Source organism: Halichoerus grypus, chromosome X, assembly GCF_964656455.1.
Source record: "Halichoerus grypus chromosome X, mHalGry1.hap1.1, whole genome shotgun sequence".
Taxonomy (NCBI): domain Eukaryota; kingdom Metazoa; phylum Chordata; class Mammalia; order Carnivora; family Phocidae; genus Halichoerus; species Halichoerus grypus.
The window spans coordinates 99,444,688-99,472,346 of record NC_135727.1 but is presented as its reverse complement, the minus strand read 5'-3'; the positions used below and the strand labels follow the sequence as shown (position 1 = coordinate 99,472,346).

Below are 27,659 nucleotides of genomic sequence, written 5' to 3'. Positions count from 1 at the left end.
TGCCATTATATTTCCAAGGGTCACTTGTGGTGCTATTAGGAAATCTAATGACATTCATTCATTTATTTATCCATTCGATAAATATTCGGTGATAGCTACGCATCAGACGCTGCTACAAAGTGAAGTTACAGTATGCAGCCCTCGGATCTGCCTTTATGTGCTTCTAGTCTAGTGAGGAAAGATGTTAATTTCCCCAAATAATTCATTTCGATTATGATAAGTGCTCTGAAGGATACTTTTCCAAATCCTCATTCTGTTTGACTACTTTGCTCTTTGTGACATTCATGATCACTTCCTATTTCTTGAATTCTCCCTTTCTTGTTATCTATGACTCTGTATTATCTATTCAGCTACTTTTCAACCACTTTCTCTCTTGTCTCCTTCCCTTCTCTTCTCTTTACTTGTTCATTCCTGCAAAGGTTTATTATTTGGCCCACAATCTATTACTTCTTTCTCCTTGCCTTTGATGTCTCAGCAACCCATAGTTTTAAATATCATAGTTAAAAATATCATTTTAAATAATGCCTCTAAGATCTCCATTTCCAGGTTTTTCCATCTACTATGTGCTTTCCCACTTGTAGGTCCAACTGTCACCTAGTATTCATCACAGTTGTAGCCAAACTCACTGTCTTGTTTTCTTAAGACTTTATTTATTTATTTGACAGAGAGAGAGAGAGAGCGAGCATGCACAAGCAGGGGGAGCGGCAGGCAGGCAGAGGGAGAGGGAGAAGCAGGCTCCCCGCTGAGCAGGGAGCCCGATGTGGGGCTCCATCCCAGGACCCTGAGATCATGACCTGAGCCAAAGTCAGCCGCTTAACTGACTGAGCCACCCAGGCACCCCGAACTCACTGTCCTTTATGTCCTCTTCTTTCATCCATGTTTCTGCTAATGGTGTCGATGATCTCCTGGTTTCTCACATTTTTTTTTAAGATTTTATTTATTTATTTGACAGAGACACAGCGAAAGAGGGAACACAAGCAGAGGGAGTGGGAGAAGGAGAAGCAGGCTTCCCGCTGAGCAGGGAGCCCGATGCGGGGCTCGATCCCAGGACCCTGGGACCATGACCTGAGCTGAAGGCAGACGCTTAACGACTGAGCCACCCAGGCGCCCCTGGTTTCTCACATTTGAAACCTTGGAGTCACTTTTGCTTTTGACTTTTCCTTTACTTCCAATACCCAAACCATTACCAAGTCCTATCATTCTTTTTATGATAGTATGTCTAGAATATATCCTCTCCCCTGTATCTTTTCTGTAATTTTTTTTCTTTTATACTTTATTTTCTCATCCTCTCCTCCCTCAGGCTCAGAGCCACCTAGAACTCAGGGTCTGAGTCAGAACCCACCTCTACCAGAAAGTGAAACCTCATGCATATCTTGTTTTCCCAAACCTTGGGGACAGAATTATGAGTGTGATAGAAAGAACACAAGCTTTGGTAGCCAAAGATCCAGCTTTAAGTTCTGATTTTAATATCGAGTACCTCCTGTGCATTTTCTCTCTCTGTGAGCCTCAGTGTCCTCGTACTCATCTCACACGGTGGTCACAAAGAACAAATAGGATCATGGAGGGAAATGATTTTAAACTGTGAAGCACTCTATAAATATTAAAGTAAGATTTATTAATAGAAGGCTAAGCTAGGGGCAGGGACCGAGGTTCTGGATCTTAAATATTGGGGCAGTACAGTGTAGGAATTGAGAGCCTGGACTCTGCAGCCAGACTACCTGAATTTGAATCCCAGCTCTACGACTTGACAGCTGTGGGAAATTGGGAAGTTTAGTTAGCTTCTCTGTTCCTGAGTTTCCTCTTCTGTAGAATGAGGGTACTAATAATTTCTACTAAAAGAGGTATTGTGGGATTGGAAGGGTTAATAGATGTACAATACTTAAAACCAGTGCCTGGCACATTGGAAGTGCCCACTAAGTGTGAAGTGGTGGCCAGGGCCAGTGTGGCAGCGTGTGGGTCCAAGGTGGGAATGATTTATTAGAGTGGAGTCACCATATGGGGATCAGGTGCCACATCAAGGTTGGAAACAGAGTCAGAGAGTACACACCTACACTTGGCTGAATCCCTCATGACGCAGATAAAAAATGATCCTCCCATCTGGGGCAGAATTGAGCAAACACACGCCGAGGAGTCATGCATATTCTGAGCAACCATTTGAGCTTCAAGAATGGGGATAATGGTCTTTCAGACACTTTGGAAGGGGGGCATTTAAGAAAAAGGAATGGTTAATAGTTTGCTCTTTAGAGTAATGAAATATGTCAGTATTTCATGGAATCAAAATATCAGTATCCAAATGTCCAAATGTTAAGAAAGCAGACTTAACTATCCTCTGTATTGTAGAAATTTCTTTCTATAATAAGCATAGGCTTATAACATTGCAGAGTGCAAGGGACCTTAGAAATTCTATTCCTCTCAATTGTCAGGCTCATTGGCCAGAGTATGTATTTTTACTAACACAGTAGTTTGGATGAGGGTTTTTCTTTTCCATGTTAAGAAAAGACAAATAATAATACCTGGAACATTCCAAGAGTGGTTCTAAGTGCTTTAAAATATTTAAATCATTTAATCTTCCCACGAACCCCATGAGCTAGATCTCAACATTGGTCCATTTACATATGAATAAATTTAGGATCATCGAGGTTATGCATAACTGATGGGTAATGGAGCCAGATTTCAAACCCAGGCAGCCCAGAACCAGAGCCCATATTCTCCACCACTGAGTCCTGTCATCACAGCATCTCGGTGCCCTGGCATTTGGTTATGGGCAGGCTCTGGAGTCTTGGGCAGCTGTTAAATGTTGCAGTTTGTTTTCCTTGACAAGTGCTATTAAATGTTTGATAGTTTTTCATAACATATAAAAATTACTAAAGATTTTTAAATTTTTTTTAAAGATTTTATTCATTTGAGAGAGAGAGAGACAGAGAGAGCACAAGCAGGGGGAGCGGCAGGCAGAGGGAGAAGCAGACAGCCCGCTGAGCAGGAAGCCCTATTCGGGGCTCCATCCCAAGACCCCGGGATCATGACCTGAGCCGAAGGCAGACGCTTAACCGACTGAGCCACCCAGGCGCCTCTAAAATAAGATTTATGCTAAGTTTTCCAGTATCTATGCAAGAGGAGTCTGATTTTTCTCATCCGTGATTCTGTATGTGAGCATCAAAGGTCTCAAATAGCGATCCCTCTATTCCCTAGACAGCATATTATACTGTAAATTGCCAGCCGCTTTGCACTGTACTCCATCGTGGCTTCTGGCCACGGGGATTTTCTCTTGAATGTGTGTTAGTTTCCATCTTTGTTTTTGCTGACATTTTAAAAGTTCAGGCTCAATGTTTCGAGTTGCCCTTTGATTTCTATTTCCTATTTTAACTACTTCTTGTTCATTCTCACCTTAGTGTTTTTCTATTTTTACTTTAAGCATTATCAGCTACAAAAATAATTGACTAGGTTTTTACTTCATTTTCTTCTTCACTGAATTAAAATATTAAAATCAGTCTTACCTCCACTGAACCCCTTAATAACCTTATTCCTTTCCAAGTAGGCATAATACCCATTTGTAACTCTTGTTAGAGTTTCATTTAGCAGTTTCCAGTCCTCGTAACAGTTGACTTATCCCGGCTAATTTGATTTAATCTTTCTAATCAAATGCCAGAAAGCACTCTGTTCCTACATTAGGAACACGTCCAATTCATTTAGGGGTTTGTGGTTTATGTAAATAGACTTCAGTGGTATTTTCACTTTGGTGTTGTATGGTCAGAAAATATTTCCGAAAGGGCATCAGGACTTGGAGGGAAATTAAGATGTATAACCAAGCAACTGTAAGAGGCACTTCATTTTAAAGCAAGTAAAATTTCCAAAACCAAACAGTATACTTTTTTTAACAAAATCATTTAACATTGACAGTATTCTAAGAATGGAAGTGGTAGATCTTACCAGAAAATATAGTTGAGATGGGATGGCAGGTGTGTGTAGAGAAATCATACTTGGGATGTAGCCATCAAATAATGATGTTCCAAGATTCCAAAATAGACTTTGAATCTAAACATACTTTTATCTGGGTCATAAAAAGTCCAGCAACAGCCCACTTGGTAAACACATACCAAGAGAGGTCATAGCAAACATATTTATTTACTTCACCTATCAGAGTATAGACAGATCCATTAATAGATCCTCCCAAGAGCTATATATAGACAGCAATGATGTTTAGTCTCCTGGCATGAAATTACATTAAAATCAATATGTGATTAAAATTTTTGAAATTAATTTCATTTAAACCAATCGATATATCAAGGATATGTTTTCAAACAAGGCAGTAAGGAAGATGTGGCCCATATATACAATGAAATATTACTCAGCCATCAGAAAGGATGAATACCCAACTTTTACATCAACATGGATGGGGCTGGAGGAGATTATGCTAAGTGAAATAAGTCAAACAGAGAAAGTCAATTATCATATGGTTTCACTTATGTGTGGAACATAAGGAATAGCATGGAGGACATTAGGAGAAGGAAGGGAAAAATGAAGGGGGGAAATCGGAGGGGGGACGAAATATGAGAGACTATGGACTCAGAGAAACAAACTGAGGGTTTTAGAGGGGAGGGGGGTGGGGGGATGGGTTAGCCCAGTGATGGGTATTAAGGAGGGCACATACTGCATGGAGCACTGGGTGTTACACAAAAACAATGAATCGTGGAACACTACATCAAAAACTAATGATGTATTGTATGGTGACTAACATAACATAATAAAATAAAATTAAAAACAAAACAAAACAAAAACAAGGCAGTAAGGGCCTAATACAAAATAGGCATTTTTCCTCAGTTTTCAACATATAATGGTATATCCAAAGATGTCTGTGCCTACAAACAAATGTACATAATTTTGAAGTTTCATATTTTGACTAAAACTAGATATATATTAAAACACATTTTGTGACAAAGAATCACTGTCCTCTAATTGAGAGACCAGCCCAGGGAAAATAACTACAAGGAAGTCTAGTCGGTAACTTGGAAAAAGGAAAGACTGGAAAGTTTTGTGTGCGTTAGCCATGTTTAAGAAGGAAGAATTCAACTTACTTCAAGCTACTTATAGCTGTCATCTAATTTCATTGGCTATTACCAAGTTTAAGCTCCAAACACAGGAAGGTTATTTCTAAATCAGTTATATACAACAAACCAAATAGCTATTGATTTTCTATCAAGTGAATTCCCGTTTGACGCTCTTACTGTTTTTATGAGTAATAGTGATGTGTTTGGCTTTATACTTAAGCAGAATGGGATGTAACTGAATATTAGCACCACACAGGTTCCTGAACAATGAGGATAAAATCCAGGGGTAATATTTGACGGTTATATTGAGAAACTGTTGACCCTGGGTCAACAAACATAACAACAAACATAAAATGTAGGTCCAATGTTGCCACATTTTGTTGTTTTGTTGTTTTGTTGTTTCACATTTCTTAGTTATTGCTCACATTTTCCATGGATTTGCTATGGCCCAAGGACTATTCGAGTGCTTTCCGTGTAACCAAGATGATGTCTTGGTTCAGTCATGTCTCCAAGATCCCATAGCTAACAAATTTCAGAGCCTAGATTTGAGCCAGAGTCCTTGCTGGGTGTGAGTTCCCTTAGTCAAGTCAAGTACTTCTAAAGGGGTATCTCCCTCGGATATTTTTTCCTCCTCCCCCAATCTCTACCTTTCTTCCTGGGTCACAGGCTCACCCAGTCTGCTGGCATCTACAAAGCTGTTGCTGTTTTGTCCTTGTTCCCAGTGTCTCACCAGTTGGCATCCTCTCTCTGACCTTTTGTCCAGGGTAGAGGGGCCTGTGTTCCCTGGGCCCTTAGGCCTACTGGCCCCTGGAAGACTTCCTGTTGTCTCAGCCATGCTAAGTTCCCCTCACCCAGCTGAGCTCCTCAGGCCATCCTCGTAGGAGCCAAGTAGCCCCAGGCCCTTTCTAACCTATTTTCCTTTGCCCTCTCTACACCCTGACCCACTGCTGGAGCTTTCATTTCCTTTCTCAGTCAGGGGAAGCTGCTCCAGTGTCATATCCTACATCTTCTCTGCACTGTATTGTGATAAAACTTGACGTTCAGACCAGGGTTTGTTCTTGGTAGAGAGAACACCTAGCTTGAAGAATATTGAAAGAAAAAGGAAACAGATTGAGAAGAGTGTTGTTTCCCAAACAATCTGTGGCAAAGAACCAGTTCCTTTGTTTCTCATTTTCCAAGCCACCCCAGACCAATGCTTTTGTAAAAGGCACTGTATGATGAGATGAGTCCACCGATTACATGCTCCTTTGTCATGTCAGTGTCAGATTCCTAGGACGGTTTGGAAATGCTCTGAGTTCTGAACATATCTTGTCTCAGACAGTAACAAGTCTGTGGACCGGCACCAGTCCCTGAACCCACCTTTCCTAGCAACAAAGGGATCTGTATTTACGGCAGTCCATCTTTCATTTTTCTGGTGTGCCTCTATGTCCATCTTTGTACAGTCTTTTGGTACATAGAAATGTGCACCCTCCAAAGCCAGAGTGCTGGGCATTGGTATAAGATTGAGCAAGCCAAAATTATGTGTGAGTATGCTACATCTCTTGAGTTACATATATATATCTATATATGTAACTCAAAGATGTATATAAACAATTATATATATAATTATATATTAATTATTATCTTTATAGTTTATTATATGCAATTTATTTTTTAAAGATTTTATTTATTTATTTGACAGAGAGAGACACAGTGAGAGAAGGAACACAAGCAGGGGGAGTGGAAGAGGGAGAAGCAGGCTTCCCACGGAGCAAGGAGCCTGATGCGGGGCTCGATCCCAGGACCCTGGGATCATGACCTGAGCCACCCAGGCGCCTCTATGCAATTTATTTTTAAATACAAAATATAAAATGTATTATTTATTTATATATAAAATATAAAATTTATTAATATATGTTAACAATTATATATATAATTATATATATATACATATATATAAAATTTTACAGTACAGTATAATGGTCATGAACACAGTCACTAGAGAAAAACTTCTTTAGCTTGAATCCCAACTCCACCACCTATGAGCAGTGTGGCTTTGGGCAAGTTTCTTAGTCTCCCTGTGCCTTGTAATGCTTATCTGTAATATGGTAATAATGAAAATAACTCCAGGTGTTGACGTGAGGACTGAATGAGTTAACATATGTAAACCACCACCTTAGGACAATGCCTGGCACGTGTATATAAGTGCTCTGTGAGTGTTTACTGTCATTTTTACCATGAGCCATAAGGAAAAGGACTTAAGGCAAGTATACTAATGAAGCAGGAAATATACAAACAAATATAAGATAGAATACCACATGGATAATAGAGCAGATATGATTAATTATGACTTAGATAATATGAAGTATACAGTGGTTTCTTTTTGGCTTTGCATTTGCTATCTGAGGAATTCCATGGCTTCACATGGAAGAGTGTGTGATAGGGACCGAACTAGGCATTTTGCATTAGCTGCTCCTTCCAATCCTCCCAGAAACCCTATGAGGTGGGTATTATGATTATCTCCAGTTTACATAAGAAGAAACTGAGGTTCAGAAAGGTTAAATAGCTTAGCTTCTTTAACATAGTAGGTAGGAGAGCTGGGATTTGAACTCAGCTTCCTGACTCCCAAACCTGGAGTTCTTTTAGTTGTCTACTTGAGCTGTCCATTGGAAACCCATGGAAAGTTTTAAAAATCTAATGCCTTGGGACACCTCAGTGGCACAGTCAGTTAAGCATCCGACTCTTGGTTTTGGCTCAGGTCGTGATTTCAGGGTCGTAAGATCGAGCCCACGTGGGGCTCCACGTTCAGCTCAGAGTCTGCTTGAGTTTCTCTCTCCCTCTGCCCATCCCCCCCTCAAATAAATAAATAAATCTCTAAAATAAAATAAAAATACAATGCTTCACCACCAAACTCAAATTCTTTAATTTGATTTTTTAAATAAACAGCTTTACTAAGATGTAATGCACATACCTTACAATCTGCCTATTTTGAGTGTGCAATTCAATGGTTTTTTTTTTTTTAGTTTATTCATAGGTTGAACACCATCTCCACAATCTAATTTTAGAACATAATCATCCTGAGGTGGTCCTGACAGCAGAGTTGCTGAGGTCTTAACTTCAGGGCCACAGACCCTATAGGAGTTCTTGAATGGACTTTGAATGGTTTGTGAACCTTTTCTAGGATCCATAGCTTTCCTTACCTTCTCTAAAGTAATAGAGATGCAGCTCAGATAGTATTAAGAAACTCTAGACTGGTGTGTTCTCAAACTTTAGGGTGCTTGCAAATCACTGGGGCTCTTGTTAAAATTCAGGTTCAAATTTAGTAGGTCTGGGACGCAGTCAGACCTACTATAATTTTGATTATAGGAATACCAACATTAGATAAGTGAAATGTTATCAGCCCTAAAATCCCATTCTTCTCATTAGTGGATCTGGGTTACCAAACAACCAACCAATCAATAAACAAAAACCCACAACCCCCCCCCCAAAAATTCATTTTTTATTATTTTTTGAATTTTGTCAATAAAATATTTGGGGGCATTAGTTTTCTCTCTTGTTATATAAGTATCTACAAAACAGTCATGATTTTGTCTCTTGAACCAAAAAGCCTAACATATTCACTGGCTGGCCCTTAATAGAAAAATTGTGTCAACCCCTAGAGTAGACCATGGTGTAAGATTGCCTTTGAGGAGCATAATTGTTGTTCATCTTACCCTCCGTAGCTCTTTGCTGCATTTGGCAGACATGGCATTGCTAATCAGACTGAAAAAAATACTAAGTATGAGGGGCAGCAAGCTGGCTGTATTTATGGATAATTCCTCCTCTAGAAGAGAGGTCTGGGCAGGTGAGAGTCAACTGCTGGTTTAGTTTAAAAACAGGTCTTCCTGGGGTTGCAAGCTACTTGCCTGAGTAACATGAATAGCTTTCCACAAATGACCTAGTGTCTTCTCAGCTAGGTCATGTCAACAAGACTTTGGAAGCAAGATTCCCTAGGAGTAATTTGCAATCCTCCAGAGAGTTTGGTTAATTGGGGTTGGATGCCAGTTAGCTGAATTTATAGGTAGAATATTGCATCTTCTTATACCAGTCTTCAAGCTCTTTAACACTTCAGAGTGTTTGTTCAGGGTTCTGAACTTGCAAGAGCTGTCTGACTCTGCATTTTACCTGTATGAAGACATTTCTGCTTAGCTCACTTTGACTCCTGTGAAAAGGATCTGCTAGAACATGCATGACTCTTCAAAATTCTCCAGGCTTCAAGTGGTCTCCTGCACTATAATCTCTATTGTAGAACTTCCTCTCAGATGTCCATTTTGAACTATTCTTTCCTTTGGTCTTGATCAGTAACTTCAAATCTTTTTTTTTTTTTTTTAAGATTTTATTCATTATTTGAGAGAGAGAGAATGAGAGATAGAGAGCATGAGAGGGAAGAGGGTCAGAGGGAGAAGCAGACTCCCCGCTGAGCAGGGAGCCCAATGTGGGACTCGATCCAGGGACTCCAGGATCATGACCTGAGCCGAAGGCAGTCACTTAACCAACTGAGCCACCCAGGCTCCCATTAACTTCAAATCTCTTAACTGATGACTCATTTTCAGGCTGGCTGGCTATCTATCTATCAATCAATCAATCATGCAAGAGGTTGTCTATTCTCAACACCCATCCCAAATAATCCTTGTTACTACAAGGTCCATAATTATTGGTCAGATTTTTAGCATGTTCCAGGGGGACAATTACAAAGTATGACCTTGAAGGAATTGGATTATACACTAAAATAATTGCAAGACTTACTAATTTATATTATTAGAACCTAGGATATTAGGGCAAGGAATATGTGATATAACACTGGATTGGGCTGAATTTATTGAGATGGTACATTTTCCAAAGATTCTGGGTTTAATGTAGTACTTCATGTAGCTGGAGGTGTTTGTAACAGTTTACTTGATTGGTTAATTAAAAACTTAATGGTGGCCTACATAGACTCTAAGTGATATACTTGACTCCCAATTCATTAGACTCAACTGCCTCCCCTACTGTGTTGATTATCCTTTCTCAGTCTTCCATCAGCTCATTCATTCCTTTGTCCCTTCTTTAATCATTGTTCCTTATGCTCCTATCCCTGGACCTCTTTTGTTCTCCCTTGCATAACTCTAGCCACCACGTAGGCACCAGTGATTCCCAATTAAATGCTTCTAGTGTAGACTTCTCTGATAAACTCCAGTTCCATATTCCAGATGCCTTTCTGGACAGATTTGTTGATGTTTGCCTCATAAGCACTTGGACCTCAACATGTGCAAATTTCAATTTTTTTCTCTCAACCGTTTTTGTCTTGTATTCTCTATCTCTGTCAATAGTATTACCATCAGCATTCCTAGGCTTTACTCCAGTCCTATTGAATCAGAATCTCCGGAGATGGACCCTCAGGAATCTGTTTTTGAACAAGCCCTGTGGGTGATTCTTAGGTACACTAAAATTTAAGACCCATTACAGTTCCCGTGCCAGAAACCTCGGAGTCACACTCTCTCTCTTTATCACCCACATCTAGTTGGTAGCTGGATCTTATTGAGATCATTCCCAAATATCTGAAAAATGACCCTTAGGTCCTTTCCCACTACCACAGCTTTAGTTCCTAATCTCTCCCTCGCATCCCTGCAGGAGCCTCCACATTGTCCACAGAGCCTCCGTCCTCTCTTTCATATAATCACCGAGTGCTGATGTCTTTCAAACCCCAAATCTAAAATAGAAAGCTGACGGTACTATTTCTTGGCTTAAAAGTATCCAACAGCTTGATGGCATGGGAGCAGTTTTCAGACTTATTAAGGTCATGGAACTCTTTCTTCAAATAAAACCAGGCCAGGAATTCCAACTTATAGACCAGATAAAAGCAGAGCTCCTCTGTTTGAAGCAAGGGTCGGCGCCACAGCCTTGGCCACTCAACTTGCCTTGCTGTGTTTCCTAAGAAACCATTCCCAGAGACACAGTTTAAAAAACACTCCATAAAATCCAGATGCTTTATTTGGATACCACATTCCTCCCTGGCTGGCACCCTCCTTTCTCTCACCTCTCCCCCAGCCCGGGGATTATTCACTATTCCCTGGACTAGTCATGTGTTCTTGTGACTTTTCCTATTTACTGTCTTCCCATCCTCAAATGGCCACTCTCCTCTTCCTAATTGTTCTTTGCTTTGTGTTCTCAAAGCCAAGTTGGCATTTATAAAATTGTTCTTTAGATGTTTATGTCTGTCTCCACTAGAAAATAGACAAGCTCCTTGGGACAGAGCCCATGCTTTCTTTCTCTGTGTATCCACTAGATCCAGCACAGTTTCTGACACATGTTTATTGCATGAACATTTATATATTCTGTAACCCATTCTATCTGTCCTTTGGTTTTATTGTTTTCCAGCCTGAACATACCTTAATGAATTAAACGTAACTTTAAAAAATAGATTTATTAACCTCAATAGATTTATTAACCTATATGACTCTACTAGTGAAATATTTTTCTGTTCAACAGCCAAGCATGATAATCCATGGATATATGCATTGTATATCATGGCATATGAAGCTGAGCTGATATTGGTAGAATATATTTTTGACAGCAATGACATTTGCTGCATTTTTCAGTGATATTATATATAATATGTGTTCATTGTAGAAACATGGAGCTAAAGACAACTATAAAGAAACTAAAATACAGCCATAATGTAACTCCTCAGAGATAGATGTAATAGTTTGACTTATTTCCTTCCATCCTTTCTTCTGTAATACTTTGGTGTGTATGTATTTCCTTTGAAATTGGAACCGTACTGTGTAAGTAGTTTTATATCCTGATTTTTTTCATTTCATATTAAGAGCCTTCCAGCATGTCATCATATATGAGAATCTTAATATTGTTAAAAATCTTATTAATAAAAACTGTGGACTTTCTAAGGAATTTCCAAGAAGTTTGCAAATTCTTAGCAGAAAGTCTGAGAAGCTAGAGAGAGACCTGTGGGTATTTTGTGAATCAAAAGGAAAGGAGTAATGTTTTGACTGATGTCTCTTAATGACATACTGCTTAACTTCAGCGAAAAAGCAGAATGAATGGAAGGGTCTCAAATGTTTTGACCATCTGTTAGGTGCTATTGTGCTTTATGTACATCTCACATTTTATATACATTTTAATACATTTATATACATTTTATATATACTTTATATACATTAATTCATTTGAATATTCACAACAAACCAAGGCAGTGGACATTAATATTCCCATTTTACAGATGAATAAAGTGAAATGTGGAAGCTTAGAGTGACCTGTCCAAGTTATTCTCTCAGGGAGTAGAATTTTAATTCCATTTGTTTCTGAAGCTTCACACTTTCTCTAACATCAACTCTGAGATGGTACACTGAGCTTGCATTTGATTCCAAGGGCTTTGTATTAGCAGTGCTTACCTGTGGAGTATAAACTTTCGGGTAACCATAGTTTATGAACCCCTGAAATTACCTCTCTTTGTCTGTTAAAACATACGTATACTTTTTTAAGGTAGAGTCTGTATTTCTTACTGGCTGTCTAAGGTATCCTTCAGAGAGCTTTATGAATCTCTACTGCAAATAATGGAGCATCCACAAGTCTTGCAGAAACCCTTTGAGGAGACTTTTGTTTTACTTGCTAGGTTCTGCATGGAGAACATTATATTTTCTTGCTCTATTACCCTTTCATGTGTCCCTGGAACCCATGGCATCCGTTTTCTCTGGATACCCGTCAGTACCCTTGATACTGTTTATAGGAGAGTCTCAAATAATTTCCACATCTGCCCACGTGCTACCATGTCACTGATTTGTGTGTCTGTGTGTGTAAAATAATAATAACTCCTGCATGCTTATCTCTTAACCGCTGAGCATTTCAAACCCTGTTTGCTTCTCTTTACGTAGCTAAAAGTGCCTCTACTTTCACTGATCCAGTACAGTAAATAGGGACTCATGGGGCACATGCAATTTCTCTGTTCCTATCAAAGAGCTCAAAGAATGCATGACTCTTGATGTGCAAACCGCCTGGTAACCACAATCTTACATATTAGGAAGTGACATATGGTAAATTTGAGAGGGCTACAAATTCTTCCTTGCTCCCATTCCACTGGAATCTAATTCACCTCCTTTAATCTGGGATGACTTTAGCAATTTGCTTGACAAATAAAACGTGGTAGAAGTAATGTTCTGGGACTTCCAAAGGGAAGCCTTAAGATGTCTTGCAGCTTCTGCTTGGGCCTTTAGAATGCTTGGTCTGGGGGAAGTCAGCTGCCATGTAAAAAGTCTAACTACCCTGAGACCACCATGAAGGAGGAATCACATATAGGTGTTGTGGTCAACAGCTCCAGCTATGGTCCCAGCCAGCAGCTGACATCAAGTGCCAGACATGTGAGTGTGTTATCCGTACCATCCCACCTAGTCCAGCCTTCAGATGACTTCAGTCCCAGCTGCTACCTGACAGCAGTCTCATAAGAAACTCCAAAATGGGGGCGCCTGGGTGGCTCAGTCGTTAAGCGTCTGTCTTCGGCTCAGGTCATGATCCCAGGGTCCTGGGATCGAGCCCCGCATCGGGCTCCCTGCTCTGCGGGAAGCCTACTTCTCCCTCTCCCACTCCCCCTGCTTGTGTTCCCTCTCTCGCTGTCTCTCTCTGTCAAATAAATAAATAAAATCTTTAAAAAAAAGAAACTCCAAAATGAGTGCCTCCCAGTTAAGCCCAGTCAACCCATGAAACTATAAAAGATAGTGATAAATTTTTGTTTTAAGTCACTAAAAGTTGGGGTGGTTTGTTACTGAGTAACAGATAACTGAAACATGAAGGAATGAATGCTTCTGTTGTATTTGGAGCTAATAAGCTCCACTTACATAGCAGGTTTCCAAGGAAATTCCAATCATTGCTCTTCTTCCTATATTTTGTATGATGGATCTTTCTCTTGTCCTTACGTTCTCCCTGACAATGTTTTTTTTTTTTTAATTAAGTGAAACATTTTTCTGTTCATTTTGCATACATCTCTTGTAAAGATGGGAATTTTTTATGACATTCTGTAACATAGAATTTTTGGAAAAGGGTTAACTGTCTGATTAAATAGAACCTACCACAGTTTAAGAAGATGGCATCCATGGTAAGGAGGCCACCATAATGTCATGTACAGTGGTTTCAGTGGTAAATTCCACTCTAAACCCACTAGCACTGCAGTCGTTCCCACTGAACTGGAACATTGTCCAATTTCTCCATCTGAAGCATCTGCCCAGAGTTTAGTTTCGTTTTCCCATTCCATTTTGACATAGAGCATCACCTCAGGCTGATTCAGTGTTCTCTCCTGAGATGAGATTTTTATTTCAGGCATTGATTCTTAAATGTTTTATTTTTTATCTCATTCATTAGAAGTCCAAAATGAGTCTTAAGGCTAAAATCATGGTGTTGGCAGGACTTCCTTCTGGAGGCTCCAGTGAAGAATCCATTTCCTTGCCTTTTCCAGCTTCTAGGGGCTGCTTCATTTCTTAGCTCATGGCCCCTTCCTCCATCTTCAAAGACCATTACTCCAACCTCTACTGCTATCATCACACCTCTTTTCCTGACTTTAGCTCTACTACCTCCCCCTCCCAAGGATCCTTGTGATTACGCTGGGCCCATCTGGATGATCCAGGATAATCTTCCCTTCTCAAGATCCTTAACTTAGCCACCTCTGCAAAGGTTCTGATGACTAGTACATGAGCATCTTGGGGGTTATTATTCAGCATATCACAGATACCCCAGGTAGACTAGGAGTCAGGCATTTAAGCAGATGCCTGTGGATACTTAGGAGTTAGCAGGTGAAGAGAGGAAAGGGTGTTCCTGGCAGAGAGTCTTGTAGGTAGGAAGATCTGGAGGTGAAGAAACCATGGCTTCTTTAGAAGAATGAAGTGTTGAATGTGGTTAGAGGGTAGATACATGAGAGAGGGGTAGGGTAGAGGCAGATCATAAAGGGTTTTTTAAACCACATTAAACAATTTGAACTTTTAGGAACAAAGGGAAAACATTGAAGGATTCTAAGCATGGGAGTAACAATGATCAAATTTGTGTTTTGGAGGAAATCTGAAGTAGGAGAGCAAAATGGAAGCAGGAAACTGATATGGAAGAGCCCGAGTGGTATCACCTAATTCACAATATGTCTGAAACCAAAATTTATTATTGCCCATCAAAACCAGCACAGCTACCCAACTTCCCTATTGTTGGCAATGTCACTTGTATTCTTCTAAGATCAAATTCTTAAAATTATTTTTGGCTTCTCTCTTTTCCTTCCAATCCCACTCAGTTAACACACCTTATTGCTTCTTGAAATTTTTTAAAGATATAAAGAATGGGGCGCCTGGGTGGCTCAGTCGTTAAGCGTCTGCCTTCAGCTCAGGTCAGGATCCCAGGGTCCTGGGATCGAGCCCCACATCGGGCTCCCTGCTCTGCGGGAAGCCTGCTTCTCCCTCTCCCACTCCCTCTGCTTGTGTTCCCTCTCTCGCTGTGTCTCTCTCTGTCAAATAAATAAAATCTTTAAAAAATAAAAATAAAAAATAATAAAAAGATATAAAGAATATAAGATTACATTAATGTGTCTAAAATAATAAACAATATGGAGGGTGCCTGGGTGGCTCAGTCAGTTAAGCATCTGACTTCAGCTCAGGTCATCAGCTCAGGTCATAAGCACCAGGCTCCGAGCTCAACTGGGAGTTTGCCTGGCCCTCTGCCCCTCCCCCACACTTGTGCTCACCCGCGTGCTCTCTCAAATAAATGAAATGTTTAAAAATAATACAAAATATGGAAATAAATTTCATTTCTTCTGTAACACCCTAAGTTTCCATTCCTATGGGCAACATGATTAGCAGATCAGTATGTATTATTCTATACCCTTTCCTATACATTTGTGTATATTATAAATATGCATATATTGATGGCATTGCATTAGACACATACACATTTGAAAGCATAAATATATCCCTGTTTTCAACCAGCAGTGTAGTTTAGATATCCCCATGTTGGTACATATTTTTAAATACCTCATTTTAATATGGAACCATGGTATTGCAATAATGTGAGGCAATTTCAAAATTTTCACTCTGGGTAATTATGCTACCATGAATATCTACACATTATCCTCACATATACACACAAGTTTTAATTTTTCTTAAGATGGATTCTTAAAAGTGGTCAAAAATGCTCATCTTAATTTTTAAAATTTCACTGAGGTATGATTGACGTACAAAAAGCTGTACGTATTTAATGTATACAACTTAATGAGTTTAGAGATAAGCATACACCCATGCAATTATCAACACAATCAGTGCCATAAACATACTCATCACTTCTGAAAGTTTCCTCCCATCCTGTGTATGTACATACATATGAATGAATGGATGGATGGATGGATGGATGGTAAGGGCACTTAGCAATTTTTTAAGTATATAACACAGTGTTCTTAACTAGAGGCACTATGCTCCGTGGATCTCTGGGAATTACTCATCTAGCATAACTGAAACCTCATACCCTTTGACCAATTTTGAAAGATTCAACTCATCCTCTAAAAAGGGTGACAAGAACCATAAAGGCTCTGAGATTTTACCTTCCTTTCAGGCTAATGAGTATGGGCCTGTCATGGTTTTACGGATGTTGGTTAAGGACCTGCTACTCCTGGGTCAGGTGCAATGGACTTTATTACTCAGAGCACAGAAAGTCTCAGGAGCTTCACGTTGGTGTTGGTTGCCCTTGCCCTCAAGTGCCCGTGTGAACGTAGTCCATGTAGTGGAATTGCTGGAGAACCCTGAACTTAGGGAACCCCATTGTTTTATAATAAGCTGCCAGGTAATCTGCCCTCTGCCCTGGAGAGAGACTTTTGCTTTGTTCAACAAATCATAAGCAAATCTCTTCCTTACTCCACATACAGACACAGTGTCTTTCAAGGCTGGTCACTAAACAAACAGCCTTGGAAGAATTGTCCAGAACAGAAGGCCAGCTAGTGGCTCTGCTCACAAGACATGGTAGATATGGAAAAGACCCACAGAAAATTATCTCAACTAGGGATTGAACTTATTTCTCCTTCTGCCAGTGGGACATGAGCTTACCTATTTCTGCACACCCTCATTAAACACTGGATGGTACAGATTTTTATATTTTCATTTTTATAATCGAATGGGAAAGCTAAAATGTTTTCTCCTTGCAATTTACATTTATATAACTAGTGAGCTAAGTGAGCATCTTCTCATGTTTCTATAATTTGTTTGTGAATTGCTAATACTGTGGGACGCCTGTTATTTACCCCTTATTTTATTGGTTTATTTTCTTGTATTTATCTCTTTATATTTTCTAGATATTAATCCTTTTCCTGCTTTATATGGAGCCATCACTTGGTTATTTTAATTTTATTTGCAGTGGTTTCCTTTGTACAGTTATTTTAAATTTATATATGATCTATTCTATGATACTTTTGGAGGACAATATAGAATTTTATAGGTCTTAGTAGTCAAAAAGCATTTAGGGGGATTACCAAATGAGATTTAAGTATATCTTCTGATTTTTCTTTCAAATCTTTCTCTTTTCAATTTACAAAGATTTTTTCCTAACCAGTTTTTTCAAAGATGTTATTTGTTTATTTATTTGAGAGAGAGGGGGCGGGGAGCCAGGGAAGGGGCAGAGTGGGAGGGAGAGGAAGAGGAAGAGGGAAAGAATCCCAAGCAGATTTGGCACTGAGTGCGGGGCCCAACATGGGGCTCCATCTCACGACCCTTAGATCACGATCTGAGCTGAAATCAAGAGTCACATTCTTAACTGACTGAACCATCCAGGTGCCCCATATAACCAGTTTTTTAAAGATAGATGTAGTCCTCTAAAAGAAGTAGGAAAATGTTTTCGCTTTAGAAATACCAAAATACAAGATGCCAAGATAAGAACGGAATAATGTTAGATATCTTTTTTCCAAACTGAGAATTCTGTGAAACTTCACAGTTAACAATAGAATATCAGAGACTCTGAGAAGTTCTGTAGGAGAAAAAATATTTAATTTAACTGGACATATATGAAATTTTGTTGGACTAAAAGACTTTTTAAAAATTCCATAGAGTATCTCATGACATCCTGTGGGATGCTGTTGGTCCATGAAGGCACTGAGAGGCAGTCACATGTAATGATTAGAAGCAGGGTCCCTGAAACCAAACTGCGCTGAGTTACTTACCACCCGGGCATGTTAATTAACTTCTCTGGGCCTCAGCTTTCTCATCTATAAAATGGGGGTATTATAACTTATTTTGTGAAGGAGTTATAAGGATTAGTTGAGTTATATAAGTGTTAGCTATTACTGTGGAACATTCCGCTCTTGGAGCATTGCTATAAAGCTGCTAATATTGTTAATTGGTCTCCCAATTAATGTTCAGATAATCAATACCATTGTGAAATTTAAAAAAAATTCAGGGGCACCTGGGTGGCTCAGTGGGTTAAGCATCTGCCCTCTGCTCAGGTCATGATCCCAGCGTCCTGGGATCGAGTCCCGCATCGGGCTCCCCGCTCCGCAGGGAGTCTGCTTCTCCCTCTGCCCACTGCCCCACCCCGCTCATGTTCTCTCGCTCGCTCACTCTCTCTCTCAAATAAATGATAAAATCTTTAAAAAAAAATTCAACTACTACCCTGCCATTGAATGTGCCACACAGTTGTCCATGTAGGAAGAAATTGCGCTACTGGAAATAAATGCCTGTGATTCCATACCACCTGCCCTGGAGTCTTTTGTAAGACTATGGACTCTGAGAAACAAACAGCGTTTTAGAGGGGAGGGGGGAGGGGGGATGGGTTAGCCCGGTGATGGGTATTAAGGAGGGCACGTACTGCATGGAGCACTGGGTGTTATATGAAAACAATGGATCGTGGATCACCACATCAAAAACCAATGATGTATTGTATGGTGACTAACATAACATAATAAAATTTAAAAAAAAAAGAACTATTTATTTCACTCCCCACAGTATCTTTATCTCTATGGTCGGTCTCACTGTTTGACAGACATGTGGATTCTTGCCTGCTCATCTATTTGAAAGGCACTCCCAAGTGCATTTTGTGTATGCTGTTTCATGTGTATCCTGAGCATCTCTGAGTGCGCCAGAAATCTACCTCACTGTTGTGTTGTCACACAGTGACAAACAGGAAGTTGATTTTATTTTTATTAATTTCATCCTAAGAACACTTCCAGAAATAGTTCACTTTGAAAGCTACATTTCAAGTACTCCTTAATAAGATATGTTCAGCTCTTTCCTTTGACTAAAATATCAACCTGTATTATTATTTTAATTTTTTATTGTTATGTTAATCCCCATACATTACATCATTAGTTTTAGATGTAGTGTTCCATGATTCATTGTTTGTGCATAACACCCAGTGCTCCATGCAGAACGTGCCCTCCTCAATACCCATCACCAGGCTAACCCATCCTCCCACTCCCCTCCCCTCTAGAACCCTCAGTTTGTTTTTCAGAGTCCATCATCTCTCATGGTTCGTCTACCCCTCCGATTTCCCCCCCTTCATTCTTCCCCTCCTGCTATCTTCTTTTTTTTTTTTTCCTTAACATGTATTGCATTATTTTTTTCAGAGGTACAGATCTGAGATTCAACAGTCTTGCACAATTCACAGCGCTTACCAGAGCACATACCCTCCCCAGTGTCTATCACCCAGTCACCCCATCCCTCCCACCCCATCCCCCACTCCAGCAACCCTCAGTTTGTTTCCTGAGATTAAGAATTCCTCATATCAGTGAGGTCATATGATACATGTCTTTCTCTGTTTGACTTATTTCACTCAGCATAATACCCTCCAGTTCCATCCACGTCATTGCAAATGGCAAGATCTCATTCCTTTTGATGGCTGCATAATATTCCATTGTGTGTGTCTGTGTGTGTGTGTGTGTGTGTGTGTGTATATATATATATATATATATATATATATATATATATATATATACCACATCTTCTTTATCCATTCATCTGGCTTTTGCAAAGCAAAGGAAACAGTCAACAAAACCAAAAGACAACCGAAAGAATGGGAGAAGATATTTGCAAATGACATATCAGATAAAGGGCTAGTATCCAAAATCTATAAAGAACTCATCAAACTCAACACCCAAAGAACAAAGAATCCAATCAAGAAATGGGCAGAAGACATGAACAGACATTTTTCCAAAGAAGACATCCAAATGGCCAACAGACACATGAAAAAGTGCTCAGTATCGCTCGGCATCAGGGAAATCCAAAACCTCAATGAGATACCACCTCACACCAGTCAGAATGGCTAAAATTAACAAGTCAGGAAATGACAGATGTTGGCGGGGATGCAGAGAAAGGGGAACCCTCCTACACTGTTGGTGGGAATACAAGCTGGTGCAGCCACTCTGGAAAACAGTATGGAGGTTCCTCAAAAAGTTGAAAATAGAGCTACCATACGATCCAGCAATTGCACTCCTGGGTATTTACCCCAAAGATACAAAAGTAGGGATCTGAAAGGGTACGTGCACCCCGATGTTTATAGCAGCAATGTCCACAATAGCCAAACTGTGGAAACAACCTGTATTATTTTTAAGTGTGTGTTACTCAAAACATATGCGTTTTTTTTTTTTTTTTTTTAATTTTTTTTAATTTATTTTTTATTTTTTATTTATTTTTTATTTATTTGACAGAGAGAGACACAGCGAGAGAGGGAGCACAAGCAGGGGGAGTGGGAGAAGGAGAAGCAGGCTTCCCGCTGAGCAGGGAGCCAGACGTGGGGCTCGATCCCAGGACCCTGGGATCATGACCTGAGCCGAAGGCAGACGCTTAACGACTGAGCCACCCAGGCGCCCCTGTTTTTTTTTTTTGTTTTTTTTTTTTAAATGCCTTTTGGTGATGCTGTGAGAATTTTTAAAAGATTTTTTTTTTTTTTAGAGAGAGTGGGGGGAGAGGGAGGGGTAGAGGGACAGGGAGAGGATCTCAAGCAGACTCTGCACTGAGCACAGAGCCCAATGCAGGGCCTGATCCCACGATCCTGAGGTCATGACCTGAGGCAAAATCAAGAGTCAGATGCTTAACCGACTGAGCCACCCAGGCACCCTGAGAATTTTTTATTGTTGCATCTTTTCTGGTGCTCAGCAGTTAATGATCTGTCCAAAGCTATCTTTGCTGAAGGGCAGAAGAATGACTTAGAAACTATTCTGTCATCTTTTTAAATAGTTTAGCTCAGTTTGGCAAGGCTGCTGGCCAGAGAGGGAAAAATTCACATCTGAAATGTTTAAGGAAAGATATCTGTTTAAGTGAAAGTATTGAAAAATAAAATAAAAATGGATTTCTTTTAATCGGACTAACGTTTTACCAGGCACTTTTAACTAAAAAAAAGAAAATGAGAATTGACTCTGGTGATAAAAGGCACTGGTGATTATTTTTACTCATTTTTTCTTAGCTGATGAAAGTGTGTAGGGGGCAAGGGATTCCCCAGGAGGGGGTGTGAACTAGCTGAAAAGAGGCATTAAACAATTGTACAGATTTAGGTGAATTCATCCCAACCCAGATGCTGGTCCTCCAAAGGCTCAGAAATTTCCTTTGGTTGGTGTACAGAGAACAGATTAGACATAGGTTCAAACGCAACCAAACACAGAGCGTTCCATTGGCAGGACCAGGGCTCTATGGTAAGCCAACTTACAATCAGAAGTGTCCAGGCGGAAGTGAAATTCAAACAAGAGGAAATGGTTGTATGATTTGCATCATTAATATCATGAAATTTGCCAGACTGAGGCCCCATCCCTCAACATGGAACATACGCAACAGGGAATAAATGGGTTACTTTCATTTTGAGGCCCAAGTGTTTTCCTTCTGGTCAGAGCCTGGATGGGCATCATTGGCATCTAGCTCCTTAGATCTCCTTTGTCTATGCCCAGCCTCACTGTCTCCTCTTCCTCACCCCATCTTTCTCCAGAAGGACTGTCATCAGTTAGATTGCCTCCTATTAAATTATAATCACAGTCCAGTCCTGCCTCCTGGAGGAAACCCCCTCATTTTCTTGATAAAGTTTTGGCTCCTTCTGATCTCCTTGGCCACTCATTTATAAATCCGTTCTCTTCAGTCCTGGTACAGATGAGCAAAAATCTATTTAGGGCTAATTTTGTTAATGAAACTCTCCCAGGGCGGTTTCCTTTCCTTTATACCTTTGCATGATTTCCCATCTTCTCTGTCACTTTCCAGTGCTACCCTGTGGTGGTACTGTGCTCCCCCCTTTTATTCTCCTCACCGGGCAGAGCCTTGGAGCTTTACAGGGCAGATTGGCATTTACGATCCAAGGCAAGGACAGCCATAAGCTTCAACTCAAATATTTTTGTGGCTCCCAAGCCCTTGAATAACTTCTAATTACAATTCTACAGAATATTCACATAACGGCATTCTAAATCTGACATTTCAAATATAAAATACATTCTAAGTGAACCTGTCTGTAATGGTAGCATATTCATCCAATGAACTACCAAGTGGCTTTTCCATTTCAGTGTGAGACCAGATGAACCACAAAAGGGGTGGAAAAACCGGTTGTGTTCTTTATCTGAGGAGACCACAGTTGACAATGATGCGAAAACCAAACCATTAACCTTTCTGAAGACCCCCTTTTGCTCTAACCTTGTTGCTTCCTGTTCATGTCAACTTTGGGACTCTCTCATCTCTGCTGTCTCTAGGATTTTGAAGATGGAGGAAAGGCCTGGAGTCCTTCTGGAAAGTCTGTACTGACCAGGGCAGTTTCTCAGAGGGGGCTAGCCCTTGACCTATCAGAAGAAGCTCATTTCTGAGTCATTTCAGCCAAATTATGGTTTGGTGTACAATGTATAGAACAAACACCTGGGGGCTTTGGAAAGCTAGGCTCTGGACAAGATCCTGTCCTTTCAGATTCCCTGAGATTTTGATGTCAGCCTAGCCTTATGGCAACTGGGAGGCCCCAAAGCAGCCTTTGGATATCTAGTTATGCTTGGAAACCTGGCTATAACCAAGCAAACCAAGTGTAACTTGCACATAGACTGTAATTCATAGACCTGGGAGTCTGAGGGACAGTGTCAGGGGATGACACTGAGGGAAACTGAGGGACAGTGTCAGGGGAGAGGCCACAGGCCTAGAGTCTTCATTCTTATGGGGATGTACAGAGAGAATCTATGTACCAAGCCAATGGAAGAATGTGCTCAAGAGTTAGGGTGAGGGGGGCGCCTGGGTGGCTCAGATGGTTAAGCGTCTGCCTTCGGTTCAGGTCATGATCCCAGGGTCCTGGGATCGAGCCCCACATCGGGCTCCTGGCTCAGCGAGGAGCCTGCTTCTCCCTCTCCCTCTGCCTCTCTCCCTGCTCATGCTTTGTCTCTCTCTCTCTCTCTGTATCTCTGTGTCTCGAATAAATAAAATCTTAAAAAAAAATTTTAAAAAAAAGAGGGTAAGGGACAAGGCCCGGTGAGCTTCTTATGTTGACAAGGGGAAGTTTTGGAACATCTATTTTGTGTAATACATACCTAGAATAATTCACAAATATGTACCTCCTGAGATATAGTCATCTTGACAATAAAACATTATCCAGTATGGTTGAAGTTCCTGCGTTCTCTTTGATTGTATCTCTGAATTCCCCTTGAAATCCCTTGTATTGATCCTACAAATGTATATATTCCTGAATTAGATACAGTGTTGTTACAAATTTTTTTCCTTCACATATATGCTGTCATTCTGCATGAAGTCTTCTGTCACTTGATTTTTTTTTTCATTCATTGCTGTGTTTGTGAGAAACACTCCAATGAATAATATTCCAGGTAGCACTGATTCATATTTGTTTTGTCAGCAGTGGTCCTAGTTGTGGGGAGGAAGGGAAGGAATAGGAGGGAGCCAGTTAAGGGACAGTCCAGGCTGTGCACTTAGTGTCCTGCAGTGGTGACTCCATTTACCCATGGGTCAGCTGCAAGGGTGGTAACAGGACCTGGCTGGTAAAGGAAACTAAGGGAAAAAGCTGAATTTGCACAGAGAATCTGGAATCAACTAAATATAAATAATATTTCATGGCAACAAACATACACAACAATTATTTAATAATTGCATGTTTACGATTCAAATTTTTTTGAGTTAAGTATGTCACTATTTCAAACATTAGACAATGTGTGTGCTATTCAGGAAATGGCCTAATTAATTTTCCTAACTAATTTTTCTCTCCTTTGCTTTCTCTATCTTCCCTGGGTTTTCTGGATTCTGCCCCACCAGATCTGATTCCTGTTCTGTGCTGTTCTGAAGGATTGGCGTTCGTCATCATTGGTGAAACTTAGCTGCCTCCCTGACTGGACACCACAGCAAAGGCTTTGGTGATCTTTCTGTTAGAACAATAATGACTTTCTTGGAATGTAATCCCAGTGGTATCTCTTTTTTGTGTAGCCCGGAAGAATACCTGACTACCATCGGCACTTCTTCAGAGACCTTATAAAAACCACTCTGCCGTCAAACACAACTGAGTGACTCTGGGCTGTTCAGGAGGGCCTTAAGAACTGTGGCTATCGATTCACCTGGAAGATTCAACCACTGCTACCCAGAGCTGCTGCTGGAATACCATGTCTAAGAACTCGGAGTTTATCAATCTGTCATTTTTGTTAGATCATGAGAAGGAAATGATCCTGGGAGTCTTAAAGAGAGATGAATACTTGAAAAAAGTGGAGGACAAGAGAATAAGGTAATATTTTTTTAAAATTTTTCTGCCTTTCCTGACTGTTGTCTGTTTGAAGCCAGTTAGATCAGAAATTGGACAACTGCGACCATGCTGGGGACAAATGTTGGTCAGTGACTTCATGGGTTCCCAGCAGTAGCTCAAATATCAGAACACGTCTTTGATATTTTATCATTAGCTAGATGGGAGGATGGAATCGAGCAGACAATATGATGCTGATGAGAATGCCCATTTGCTAATAACATCCTAAGTGGCAGTGAAGTAGAAGGACCGCCTTCCACTTGAAATACCCGCTCTGAGATGTATTAGTTTTGTGACCTTGATCTAGTGACTCAGTTTCTCCATGCCTCGGTTTCCTCATCCCTAAAACAAGGATAATAAAAGTGCCCACCTCATAGGATTGTTGCAGGGATTAAGGAAGATAATACATGTGCCGTGCCTGGTATGTAAGTTCACAATTATTTATTTATAATGCCTTTCTCAAGTCAGTCTTTTTGGGAATTCCTTCCCACCATAGCTGAGAGCAGAAGGGGATCTGGATGGATATTAAGGAGGGCACGTTTTGCATGGAGCACTGGGTGTTATACACAAACAATGAATCATGGAACACTACATCAAAAACGAATGATGTACTGTGTGGGGACTAACATAACATAATAAAAATATATTGCTAACCAAAAAAAAGGGGGGGATCTGGAGAGTGAAAAATTCTCATTTTTACCCCAGAAATGGCCTGAATTTTTAAAAATAAGTTTCTGTGTGAGTAACGTTGAATAATATGGGGACAGTTTAGTTTCCCATCAGTTGGGGGCGAGGTTGCTCTCTAGCGGGATCCCCAGGCATGACCTCACCTGTGTTTCAGCTAGCATCCATTCTGATTGGTTGCATCACCTCTTCTGAATGGTCCCAGCATTGTTCTGATTGGTTGTCACATCCACTGGGATTGGTTGCTGCTTGTGCCGTGCTGCTTGTTAAATATATTTGGCTATTAATCTCTCCCCTGACTGGAGGAGCAGAAATAAACAGAGTTCCCTTCTCAGCGACTACCTACTGTGCAGCAGGTAGCTTTTTTGTCTTACGTGTCTCCCAAAACTGTGATCATTCTGACCACAACGCTGTGAAACCGGAAGTCAACCGTAAGAAAAATTCTGGAAAGACCACAAAAGTTTATTTTATTTTTTATTGAGGAGAAAACCTGTCTTAAGGTTATCTTTATATGTTGCAAAGATATTCAGTGTGCCTAAAGGAACTAGGATCCTAGAATTGGAAATACATTGAAATATTCTCCATTGATGCTTAATTCATAGTTAAGAGCCCAGAATTTTTATTTCCATCATTCGTAGGTATTCAACCAATCTTCAAGAAATAAAGGCTTTGATGAAAATTATTGCAGTTTTTCTATGCCTGGAATTCAGGTTAAGGTAGTTAATGATTTTTAAAGATATCAGAAATGATGTTTTTGGGTTTTGTATTCCAGTCATGAAAAGTGACTAAATTTTCTAATGTGCTGCAAAAAGTTATATTGTTTATGGGAGGTGAGGTACTAGCTAGTAACTGATGACATGCACGGGGGAATTAAAAATCACTCTATTCAGGAAAACACAATTTAATAGCCACATCCTCAGAAACGCAGAAGTACAATGAATAGGAATCTGTTCAGAATATTTGCTTCTATCATTCCCAATAACTTTTCCTAATAATCTGTTATACTCTCTTTTCCTTTTTCTGTTGCTTCCCTTGTCCTTTTTCCTTATTCTCTGTAAAAAAAATTTAGCCAAATGTATAATATACAACAGAACTATTGAGAATAAATTTGCTGCTTTCCTACCTCTTCAAATGTGTTTGAGGAAAGCAAAAGAAAGGCTTTGATAGCTCTAAGTGGTACCTTTATAGAAAATAGATTTTTTTTAAAGCTGCTATATCTTCTCTTCTTTAATAGCAATAGTGGCTAATATTTTATTGAGTTTTTTTTTTTTCTGCACCAACTGTATTAGATAGGTTGTCTCCTTTTGTTCTCAGCTACCAACATATGAGCCTAGGTCAGATGACTCAGGCTCTGCCACTCTTAATAGCTTTGTATATTGAGAAGCCACACCAAAGTGAGTGGCGTGGTGTTTAGAGTGTGTGCTGTTGAATCACATCTCAGTTACACCATGAAATCTTGTGTCACTTTAGATAGGTTGCTTCCATGAATACATCTAGTTCCCTCATTTGACAAAACAGAAATAATAACATTAGGCACTTCAAAAGGTTGTTGTAGGGATTAAATAAGCTAATATTATCAAGAGCTTAGAAGAATGCTGGCATACAGTCAGTACTTAATAATTGCTGGCTATAATCCTCAGCCCTATCATTGGTATGTGTTGTAGTGAACACTAGCCGTGCTCCACTGAGCTCTGCTCGGGTCCCTTGTGGTCTGTGCACTCATCTCCCAGTTCCCACATGTTTACTGCTAAGGGTGGTGTCTACTACCTTCTTTAGAGGACTACCCTTGGGTGGCTAGAGTTGCCCGTAGAACTAGAGATCCACAAGTACCAGGCAAACTTGAGTTTCTGTCCCCACTGGGCAGCCCCAAGCCAATGGCTGACAGACTGCAGTGAAGCTTCTGCCTCATAGCTTCCCATGGAATCATGCTGAGGCTGGACTTACTTACTTAGCCCCTCTCCCCTTTTCTCTCCTGCCTCCCCTATTCCCATTTATGTTCCTCCTGAGAGTACTCCGTAAGTCGCTTACACACAAATCCACATCTCAGAGGTAGCTTTTGGAAAGCCGGACCAAGAAATTTGCCAGACCAAACAGGGAACGTAATTGCTGTTGCAGTAATTGTTTTTACCATGTTATAGAAGTACAAGTTGATATTTTGTCAGTGTCTAGAGGAAGTGGAATTAATTACGAATAAGACAGAAATTGAAGGAATGGTTTCACAGAAGAGCTAAACGCTTGAGC

General features: G+C 40.2%; 1 protein-coding gene across 8 annotated transcripts in view; it reads left to right on the top strand.

Moving 5' to 3' along the window:
* SYTL5 (synaptotagmin like 5) overlaps window positions 1-27,659 on the top strand; it is a 290,114-nt gene that overhangs the window by 115,197 nt on the left and 147,258 nt on the right. For all 8 annotated transcript variants that reach the window (XM_078065204.1, XM_078065205.1, XM_078065207.1 and 5 more), the window contains one exon: window positions 24,428-24,719. In XM_078065204.1, the coding sequence (XP_077921330.1) occupies window positions 24,601-24,719 (119 nt within the window). In that variant the 5' untranslated portion in view covers window positions 24,428-24,600. The remainder of the gene's footprint in view (window positions 1-24,427; window positions 24,720-27,659) is intronic.